Source organism: Sparus aurata, chromosome 1 (genome assembly GCF_900880675.1).
Source record: "Sparus aurata chromosome 1, fSpaAur1.1, whole genome shotgun sequence".
Classification (NCBI taxonomy): domain Eukaryota; kingdom Metazoa; phylum Chordata; class Actinopteri; order Spariformes; family Sparidae; genus Sparus; species Sparus aurata.
This window is the reverse complement of record NC_044187.1, coordinates 26569750-26581580: the sequence shown is the minus strand read 5'-3', so window position 1 is coordinate 26581580 and position 11831 is coordinate 26569750. Positions and strand designations below refer to the sequence as shown.

The window sequence follows — 11831 nt, the reverse complement described above, 5'->3', positions numbered from 1 at the left end:
AATGTTTATGCATTTTACTGTTATTGCAGGTTGAGTATGAGATAATTCCAACTATTTAATGTGATGTTGGATACTTTTTGGAAAGTTTTTCCTTTATTTGAAAATGTTACTGTCAGACAGGACGTGTGGGGAGAGACAGACGGGGACTGACGTGCAGCAAAGATCCCCGGCTGGAATTTAACCAGCAATATTACAGTTATAAAGCATGCGCAGTAACCATTCAGCGACCGAGGTGCCCCTCTCCACCACACATTAAAGGAAATGTTGTATATTTTTACTCAACAACACGTATTTCACAACTCTGGTCCCTAGTTAGAGTAAACATATTAAAAATGTTTATACAGAAGTTACCATCACACTCGTCACTTTATTATAACAATCATTAACAAAAGGTACATTTCTAGTTCATTACACTTTAGTTAATAGTTTTTTTTGTAGTTAATAAACAGCAACTGCTTTATTAACCATTTCTTAAGCATTGTAAAGGTTAATAAGGCTATCTAAATAATAATTATACAGTATCTACTAACCTTTTATAAAGTATGACAAACATCAGTCGGAACTTTTAAATGATAAATAAAGTTCAATAAAGCATTTTTCATTGTTTGTTAACTGTGAATTAACTATTAATTAAAGTTTAATTAACTAGTTTAAAAATGCATTTCAAACATTTCATGGCTTTAATGATAATAATCTAATTATAGATTATACATAATAATATAAAGCAGTTTTAGCAGTTTTAGTTTTAATAATTCAAATATATAATGGATTACTTTCAAAGTGTGATATTACCACTTTTCCTAAAGTAGAGGACCTGAGTGCTTCTTTGAGCTCTCAATAAACTTGGTGAAGTAAATATTCAAGTATTCATTTTCTCATGAAATCTAGAAAGTAGCACAAAAAAGACACCAAATTGCACTTAAGTACAGTAAAAGTACTGCAATATATTTGACCCCTGCATTTATCTGAAATGTTACTTAAACGTATGATTCAATATAAAGAGATGAGATGTTGATGAGCTTACAGTGTGTAAAAAAATACGCCTTATGAATATTTGCTGATCAATCCGCCTACGTTTCATCGTTGATTAAGGTCATCGACAGAGAACTCAACACCTCAGTCATTTATTTCCATTCAGACGTCAGAGCAGACTGGTCTGATGTGGACGTTTGGCGCTTGAACCCGAAGGAACAAGCTGTGCTGTGATCTCACATTCCTCCTGCTTACATGAACAGTTTTGTTCCAACATCAGAAATCTGGCATTTTGAACAAAAAGTGACTCTATACAGTCAAAGATACACAAAAAGGAAAGTTGTCTTAAAGTGAGTGACGGCAGATAATCACAAGATTTGTCAGAGGGTTATTTAAGATGACAGCTGACAGTCGCAACTTAAGGAAAAACATTTGCTTCATTGTTTTCTGTCCTTTAAAAACAGATGTATGATGAAATAGAAAACAACTCAGATTTGCCAGATTTGCCAGACACCAAATAATATACACGTAAATACTCTATTAATTAAATAAATATAAACATGTGAAGATAATAGAAGCTCGTAAGGTAGAACACTATAAGCATTAATCTACTGCATGATTAGAGCAGCTACTTCTTACATTCATGATGAGTTACCCCTTGTGGTTACACTGTACATGTTCATTTACATTACAGAATACTTACAGCGACATGAATCAAAACCAACATTAGGGAACAAAACTCAGATGGCGAACAGTTTTTTACAATTAGCTTACAATCATGATATCAATCATTTAGATTGTTTGTAGTAATACATTAAAAGCTCTCAAGTTTATCCATAATTACAGTCAGTAGCTCACATTATGAAGAATTGCTCAGTGGCTTCAGAAAGTGTTCACTTGTTGCTCACTCTACTGAATTTTATGTATTTGTTCAAAATAATTGAACTGTTTTGACAATTACTCCAACACATAATTACCCACAATGACATTGAGAAGACAAAAAACACTAATAGTGAATAATGAATGTGGTTTTAACTGTTTTGATGCTTTCCAAAGCCACTGTGTGATTCTGATTTAAAACAGCGAGCACACTTGTGGTTTGTGGAGTTAAAGTGCAAAAACACACGTTCCTATGACTTTAGCTGCAGATGCACACAGAACTGCAATTTACAGTTCGAGATAAGAAGATGTGGACTCAACTCATTTCGGCCCATATTTAAAACATTCTATTATAGTTTGTCTTTTGTCTTACTGGTTAAACTATGAGCACATTCGCTGATGATTTCATACGTTCTCCTCTAAAACTAAATGAATAGACGGCGAGATAATGAGATGGAGTGTTGAGGAGAAACTCATGATCTCATTAAAAACTTGTTATCTTCACTTCGCACTCCGAGCAATCGCTTCTCTTCTTTCACCTTCGATTTTCTCACACAAGTACACAAAAGTGTGCTCACACACACACACATACACACAAACACACAGTGCACATGACTGTAAATATGTATACAGTATATATGTTCTCATATGCATTAGAGCATCTTCAGCGTACTGTTTTTACACACACACACACACACACACACACACGCACGCGCGCACACACACACACACACACACACACACACACACACACAGACGCACACACAAACATGCAGATGGCAGAGTTTAGTCATGATTCGGTAACACTGTAAAAGTCAGGCACATTCTCCAACACTTTAATAACATTCCTGCCTCCAACCTCAACAACTCACCACACACACACACACACGCACACACACACACCCACACGCACGCACGCACACACACGCACACACACGCACACACACACACACACACACACACACACACACACACACACACACACACACACACACACACACACACACACTACCACAGTTGAGTATCAGCCTGTTTTTTTAAATATGAACTGAATGTACCTGCATTGAAAAAACGAGTTAAATTGTGGTTTACATTTTCGGTAGATGTACAGACACCTTCCAGGTTTTGAAGCACCAAGTGATATATTGGCCTGTGCAAGGAAAAGGGGAAATAAATCCTGAACACACACACACAGACAGTTGAAAAATAACCTAAACTACCGCCCCATCATCATTTCCCTCTACTCCTTCACTCCTCGCCTTCCAGTGCTCCTTTCAGCGGCTCGCTGCCTTGTTTGGCCAGCTCAGCCTCCTTCATAGCGGTGATGACTGGTAACCATGGTGGTGGCAGCTCAGGCCCCGTCCTCTTGACCTGGTTGAGGTGGCTGAGGGCCGCATACAGCCCCCTGTTGGCGCTGCTGTGGAAGCCTGGCTCCTGCTGCTGTTGCTGCTCTGTGTAGTACATCTCCAGAGCCACCGGGGTGCAGTGCTTCTGCTGTTAGAGACGAAAATATCTTTGTCTAAATTTGGCAATTTAAATTCGATGACAAAGTACTGCGATGTGACATTGAAATTATTATTATTTCTAATGATAATTACTGACAGTCTTGTCTGGGACGCCTTTGGTGAGTTTAAGTGAAATTAATGTTTTAACAAAATTGATGGCGTCAAACTCTGTCAAAATCTATTTTACTCTAAAGGGGACCATTAATCCATAATGAACCTCATACTGTACTGAAGCAGACTTGAAACTAGCGACTGAGACCATGAACTCACTAGGAAACTGTTCACAGAGGTAATAAATCAAATGAGAAGTAGGGTCATTTTCTCAGAAGCTTGCATACAATACATACTGCTCAAAGTATCACAGGTTTTAGTTGAACTCGATCATATTTCACAGAGTATATGTTTTCTGGTCTTCCTTCTAATGTCCTCCGACTGCTCTGCCTCAACTCTGTGATTTACGGAGTTTCCTGAAAGCAACCTGTAACTGCTGCATACGGTAGTTACAAGTTAGCTCCAAGGACGTTACATTAAAACCTGGATACAATGTTGGAGGAAGGACACAATTCATTCTGAAGAAAGCTACTCAGTGGTGCATGAAGCCAAAAAAACTTCCAAAGGGACAAAATTACCCAGAATTACCCAGAAAGACCATAGAGACAGTAGAGACTTCCGCCAACCAAGCTGACTAACTTCCGGTTTAATGCTTGGTTAACTTGAATAGTGATAAAATTATTTAATCCAGATTTTATTGGACCGAATGGCTCAGATTATGACACTAAAACATTTTTTTACAGCCACAGTGCATCACATGATGTTGTTATTACACTATTTGGCCACTACGAAAGTTGGCTTCAAAGCCTGTTGCTCTTCCTGGGGGCTCGGTTAGCTCTGTTAGCTGACTCCGCTCAAAGAATCGCCGGGGAATGTTGGTCTTTCGTCTGTGACAGCGGTGTAAGAGACAGTGTGGGTGAATTAAATCCAACCAACTGAACGTCCAGCCTGTTAATGTTGTGTTTCTATAAAAGGCCCACCGAGTTGTGTTGATGACCTTCAAATGTGTTTCTCGACGGAGGATCCACTACCTGACCCTCCCTCACAGTGAGGAGCCCAACCTCTCAAAAGCCCAGCAGTGACTACGTCTCCCTCCATCCTCGCTCCTCTTTTTATGTCTCCAACAACGCATTAGCAGTAAAAAATGCTGAAAGCAACTGTAACCGGCAGAAACTTCAAAAGCCTTGCCGGAAGGTCCCCCCCTCCCCCTTCCCTTCCTCGCTTCCCCCCTCACTGTTAAGCCTTTAATCACAGTTTAGTCACGCTCAGCCCTAATTAAAGACCCCTCCGATTCACAGGCGGGCGTCCCAATCTCTGCCTGACCAGAAAGCGGGCTCGGTCGCCCCCTCCTTCTACCACTCTCTCCGTCTCTCTCATACTCCCTCATTTTCCTACGCAAGACGGACTCTTTAACTAACATGTGTGGCAGTGCCGGCTCGCTACACGATGCCTCCAAGGTGTCGTTTGGAGATAATGAGTTTGCGTTTCCAGCCCCAGTTTTCAGAGAATCCTACTCAAGTGACTGATGAGCGGGTGTGCCGAGAAACAAAGCGCCAGCTGAATTGTAGACTGAGTAAGTTCCCTTTAAGTGGGTGTCACACAGACTAATACAGCCTGAGTAATGCAATAAGAAGTCTGTGATATCCAAGGACGAGACTCTGATATGAGCAGCTTCTGCTGGTCTGTGCTGTACCGCAGGAAGATGATGGCCGAGATATTTAGCTGTTCTGTCTCTCCCTAAATGATGAAAATCCACTTGTGGATGTGTGTGTGTGTGTGTGTGTGTGTGTGTGTGTGTGTGTGTGTGTGTGTTCCTACCTTCAGGATGAAACCCTCTGGGCAGGTAAGTTGATCATACCACATGGCTTTGTACATGAGCAGAAGGAGCAGGCTGGTCAGGAAGGCCAAAGTGATGAAGATCAGACCTGTGATCTAAGCAACAGACACACACACACACGCACACACACAAAATACATATATGGTAGCACTTCAGCGACAAGCATCATCAGCACCTAAAGTCTAAGACTGCTGATATATCCTTGTTACAAATTCCATTAAAAGACAGGATCCAGTGTTAGTCTGTCTCTCAGTACTTTCTAACTTTCCCACCCAGCCACGGGTTCCTACCGAAGGAGACTTTAATGTTTAACAAAGGCTAAATAATTTCCGAAAACAGCTGGACTCCGTAGTTGTTAAGCAAAACTTACTCTAACAGCAGAACGCAGCACATCAGGGGATTAATACACATTTGCTACTTACAGTTTTTCCCAGTTGTTTAAACATGATTCCTGAAACTACAGCTCATTTTCTCAAAAATCTAAACACAACACTGAGATCACCTTTTTGTACAAAGGCTGCACACCTCTTGCAAAATGAAACAAATGAATACATCTAAAACACGACCATTAAAATACTTCCAGCCTTGTGACGCCATGACAGAAATTGTGTAGAAACTGTTTCCTTTTTCACCCTTTTTATTGTAAGTGTTCCTGCTGAAGTCTCCTCATTCTCAAACTTACAGACATGGACGCACATCTTGTCCTGAGCTTACCACTAACAACACGCTGTCTGCCCATGACATGTAACGACAGCACATGTGTGTCTACTCTGCTGTCTCGCAAAATGCCAGCTGCTGTCGGTCCAGCACAGATATGGCCCTCCAGCCCTTTAAAACCAAAAGGAGCATTTCTGAGTCTTTTTTTTTTTTCTTAATTATACAAAACACTTAAGACTAGATTGAAGAAATACATTGACACTACTCTAAGCTGCATTGAGAAAATTAATGTGATTTCACTTGGACTTTAATTGTTTTTGGACAAGAATGGAGCTCAACTGCACAGAGGAGTACAGCTTTGGAAACACAGCCAATACTTGTAAGTGTGATTGATCCATTGCTGTCTTTTCGCTGGGATTGTTGACAAGAAAAATACAGAATATCACCACACTTATCTATTAATGAGAACTGGAGCAGAGTGTCCGTTGCTGTACCTTGGCTTTATCTGAAACATCACTGTAGAAGTTGATATTCAGCTTCTTGATGCTGGGCACATACAGCTTGTTCTTCTTCTGCTGCTGCAGCTGATATTGTGTCGACGTCTTCACAATGACCTGAAACACCAGAAACAACGCTCTGTCACTGTGACTCGAATCATGGTTGATGGATGATGTTGTCCTCCGTGTTCAGCTCAGGTTCAGCGATCCTGCTTCCACTGAAAAGTATTGTCCTGCACGTCTAAAAATACACGAGAGTCATTTGAAAAATCAGCCAGTTTTAACTGATGCCTTTAAAAGACATCTGGAAGCTGCAAAGTGTTTTTCATGTTAATGCTTCAGCAACATCTAATCAGCCTGTGGAACATCCTGTGCTGAGTGCGTTTCATCCGACCAGAATATGACTGTGTGTGGAGTATCATGCATTCAAAGAGGTACGTGAATTGTGTGGGCAGCAGGTACAACAGCCTCCTGAGCTCCTGTACCCACATTAATGATGTCTGTGCAGACGTGTAATCTGTTGGCTATTTCTGTCACGCTGTAATGCACGTTATGTTGTGGTCGGCTGGCAACTTAGAAACGCAGTATTTCAGAGAAAAACTAACATAACAGGGCGGAATTGTAAACAGACTCGCAAACACAGACCTAACAGGCCGTACTTACCTTTTCCGCGAATGGCTGCTGGAGCTGGCTGACCTCCAGGGGTGTGATGAGGGGGATGTTATCAAAGCCGTCGTCCGCAGATGGCTGCTTCTCCAGCTTATCAGACAGATTACTTCCAAGCTTCACCATGGCTGCTCGGGTGCACGAAAATGCCTGGATGGATCTGGAGAGCAGGGAGAGACAGCTCTGGTCAGACTGACTGACTGTTTGCTTTGTAACCATGTGACAGCACGACTAGTAGCTCCTGCCAGGACCTGAAGGAACGTGGAGAAGATGAAAGTGTGATGAGGAAACACACAACAGGACAAGTGTAATGTAGAACAAAAAATGTGGCCACAGAGTTCTGTTTTTTTGTTTGTTTGTGAAATGTATCAACAAGTATCGGTTCATGGACGTGATTGACATTGATCACCAAATGCCTGCAAAACTACAGACATTCCCATCAGCCTCAGCTGTACTTTGTGTTTCCTGCTAATTAGCAAATGATAGCATGCTAACACACTAAACTAAAGCCATATCTACACTTGCACTTTTACCCTGAAATTCTCTGGACATAGCCCTGAGGATCTGCATGTGTTGATGCAAATGTCCAAATCAGTTAAAGCAGATGTTAACCAGACTATAAATTGCTCTGCAGTTCACTTGTACATAGTCTTTGTAATGTCCAGTGGAGCCCATGTGTAAATAGAGCAGGTCATTGTCAAGAGGATTCACAGTGAGTGAGTGAGCACATTGATGACGTCGCACACAATGTAGCGGCTTCGGACTCTTTTTCGCCTGCATGTGTGTTGCTTTCCATCCTTTTGTTGATATTGTGGATCCATCCAGTTAAATTCAGGACATGCAGTCATCATTACTGGTGAGTCTTTCTCCTCGTCCTCTTCCTGCACGCTGTATTTCCAGAAGGTGAGAATGCGTCTGACAAGGACAATCTCCTGTTGTGTTCTGCATGTTTTCAAGAGCAACTGCGGACAATGCCCAGACCTGATCCTTAGTCCAGACAGTGTGTATCTATTGATTGTTTTGGTGTAAGTCACTAAGTTTTTAAGAAGTGCCTTTTCTTGAATGTACTGGAACTACATGGCATTCGGCTTGTGGTGCTTAAAGTGCCAAAAAAATTAATTTGAAAAACTCAGCAGCAAGGTTTTTCCATAGAAATTACGATCCATGCGCTCAACCTACAGACCAACATACAGAGGGAAGTGTGCATCTACTCATGGACGAGAAGATAGCTAACTAAGCTAACCATGCTAGCTAACATTACAGCTCATCCAAGTAGGATGCCATTAATGTTTACATCCCGCTCTGTCACAAGTACAAGCCTCTCGTCCATGAGTAGCTGCACATTTCTTTCTACAGTAGAAAGATTTGATGCTGCTTTTTAGTTTTATCACATGTATTATATTAGCACCCCAAACCGAGTACCATCTAGTTCCATTGTAACTGAGAAAAAGCAGACGTCTCTGCAGCTGATGTCTCCAAAACACATCAGCTCACACCAAAACACTCTAGACAGGTAAATACCAAAACAGGGAAGAGGTTAATTTTTATTTTTGAGTCTCTTGAAGATGGTGAACACAGTAAACAGGGTGTTCCACCTGCTAATGCCACGACATTGTTCGCGTGAGTATGTTAGCATGCTGATATTAGCATTTAGCTCACAGGTCTACTGTAAAGTCGCTGGTTTACCTGTCAATCTTGTTAGCTTGCGAATCAAATAAAACATTATAAATATAATCTATGTGTTTATTCATATTCTCATAAAACCAAAGTGTGAAAACAACAGTCTGTTGTTTTACAGTAGGTCAAGTGTTGGATTATTTCTTGGCTGGAAGCAGTGACTTTCTAGTGACTTTCACCGCTCGCAGTAGCTTAGTTTTTATGAAAACGTCAAATTATTCCTTTAATGACTGATTAATTCAGTGAGGTTAGAGTGGAATTATAACTATGTGGTTTTAATGGGGGATTATCTAAATGACTTCAGTCTTTTGTATTTGCAACCGTCCTCACAGGGAAGCCTTCCTGCGGCTTATCCAACCCAAGTAAACATGTTTCATAACTGCAGGGTATGATTAAGCTTGTGTATCTCAGCACCATCGCTCCCTCCAAACTCTTATCTGTAGTGTTTATAATCGAGATATAAATCTAACGCGCCATCAACACAGCCCTGAACACCTCTGCCCTGCGATAATGATTCTATTCTCTGTCCTCGATCACCTAAATGTGGAGGGAAGAGGTGAGGACCCACTTATCTCATTCACACGGTGCAACACAACACCTTCCCTCAGCCAAGGACCCCACGGGCCCCGCTGACGCCAGCGACTCACAATGATGATACACGCAGCAGGAGGCTAAGAGCTCCGGTATTTATGCTGCAGGAGAAATCCCTGATGCACAGGAAATGTGTTCCTGATAAAGGAAACACAGGATCATGAGGCCACCGGACACATCAGCTGTAAATGGATTGTCTGCTGAAGAGGGAAGTGGGAACATTGTGTGATAACACTGATAAACTATATGTTTTCACTTCAGGCTCTTTATTAAACATTTCCAACAGCGTCGCAGGACCACTGGTGCAAAATAACTACCCCTAAATTGAGTAAAAGAGCAGCAGTCTGTTCATATTGTGACAGTTAAAGAGCAGCTTTTGTCATGGGGATCTTGAGCGTTACTCAAGTCGTTGGTGTCCTTGGTGTGTGGGCAGCTAAAGTGGTCATCTGCGCTTCTGACCACCATGTTTCCCTCCCCACAGTTAGAGCAAAGTGTGGGTACGATGAATCATCCTGAATCTGTGATTAACAAATGAGCCGGGTGTCGCTGTCAAACGCTCCCACTCTGTGGCAGGAAATGCATCCAGCAGCTCCACCAGAGCTGCGAATGGCATCTCTTAAATGCACACTCTAAATCCACTGTAAAGCCTGTTTGCCCCAGAATTACGGCACAATCTGATATTACATTTATCCACTGGCAGGACAGGGAGGAGGCAGCTTTCTGGAGGTTAAGACGTGCTGAGTTTTGCGAAAAAATAAAAATAAAAAGGTATGAGTGGGCTGTTTTAAGCGTGCGTGCCTCTCAAGTTCTTCAGGGTTCACTTGTCATGCATAGCCCCAAGTTGCTGCATTGAAGACAGCTGCGACAAGATGTACAGTACTGGGCAGTGTAGCCTGAGATAAATAGATAGACAGACAGATAGATAGATAGATAGATAGATAGATAGATAGATAGATAGATAGAAGCAGATTACAATTTCCAATCTAATTATATATCTTAAATTAAAAATGAATACATTTCTCTTTTTTGCATACTTGGATGATCATAAATCTAACACTGTGAATGTTCTACGAGGTGAGCCTTGTTTTTAATGACTTGCAGACTTCATTAAGGCAACCTGAAGCTACAAGGACTTATTAATAAATGCGTATTTTTTTTTTTTATTTAAGCCTATTTATGTAAGGCGGAGGTAGGGCACATTAACAGCGCCCGCCACACGGACACACAGCCTAACTGGCATACAAATACAGATGTGACGCCTGTCCATTCATTCCTTAAAGCACATTAATGAATTACCTGCGCAAAAACACACTTCACCGTGTGAGGTAACAGCTCGTGTATGGATTCACAGCCCGTGTGTAGATGGAAAAACCCGCAGCGGCACAGGCTCTCCTCACCCGCAAACACACAACAGACAAATACACACAGACATACTGGAGGTAGAAAAAGAGGAGATAAACTTACAGTGATTTTCGGTGCTGTCCTGTCGCCCGTGTGTGTGTGTGTGTGTCGATGGGATCGGACCACACTGATGCTGACGGGGACTCGGTGTGAACGCCGGTTGCCGTGGTGATGTGTGATTCACGGCAGGACTGCGCATGTAATTCAGCCCGGAGCGGCTCCGTCCCTCAGTCCGTCCGTCCCTCGGTCCTCCGGAGGAAAACTGGCAGCTCAGCAGCCTGAGTGAATGAATGCGCGTCTGAGCTGATCAGGAAATTCTGCTTGGGAAGAAAGAAGAAGAAGAAGAAGAAGAAGAAGAAGAAGAAGAATAAGAAGGAGGAGGAAAAAAGAAACCCCAGTCCGATTCATATCTCGGTTTATCTGAGTGTTTGTCATCAGTGTGGTGAGGCAGCAGGGCCCCGAGGACTCTCGGTCTGGAGCGGAAACACGCAGTGTGAATTATAAACCGCACAGTTATTCAATAGCTGCAAAAACGATTGGATTTGCATTTGAAACACATGACTAATCGATCGATGAAAGACAAGCAATTATAAAAGCAAACATCGATGAATAGCAGCAGCCACATGCAGCATTAAGCCACGGATTATCATCCAAACTAAACTTGAGTCATCTACACTTATTCTGCAGTTATTCACTTATTTTAGGATTTTGCGTTTTTCTGAAAGTTAACACTTCATAATGACCACAATTTAAAAAAAAAACGATCAATTTATTAATAATTCAAATGTAGTTTTTAGTTATTTCCCAGCTAACAAACAATAAAAATGCTCTCTTAGTCTCTTATTGAGCAGTTGTTTATTATGAAGATGCAACTGATGAATACTTTAATAAACACTGTGTAGTTCATCTGTAAACATCACCTGAACGGCCATTTTGAAGTTGACGTTTACAAACCTTTACAATTGCTTATAATGATATTAAATGTAATAAATGTTTTTATAAAGGTTGTCCTTGTTTGTAAACAGTGAAATAACTATTACCGGAAGTTGAACTGACTATAAATGTACCTTTTATAAATGATGGTTGTTAAAACGTGTC

At 41.4% G+C, this 11831-nt stretch overlaps 1 protein-coding gene across 2 annotated transcripts; it reads right to left on the bottom strand.

The window, feature by feature from the left end:
* Positions 1-347: 347 nt before the first annotated feature.
* caly (calcyon neuron-specific vesicular protein) lies at positions 348-11195 on the bottom strand. Of its 2 annotated transcripts, none has more exons than XM_030430628.1 (5): positions 10797-11195; positions 7062-7315; positions 6396-6515; positions 5226-5339; positions 348-3345 (listed from the first exon to the last, which is right to left on the bottom strand). In XM_030430628.1, exons 2-5 carry the CDS (start codon positions 7281-7283, stop codon positions 3100-3102), a joined length of 702 nt encoding a protein of 233 aa, XP_030286488.1. In that variant the 5' UTR covers positions 7284-7315; positions 10797-11195; the 3' UTR covers positions 348-3099. The 2 variants fall into 2 exon arrangements, with proteins under 2 accessions (XP_030286488.1, XP_030286497.1); XM_030430637.1 differs by having other exon boundaries at positions 7062-7224; positions 10797-11186.
* Between the last annotated feature and the right edge of the window lie 636 nt (positions 11196-11831).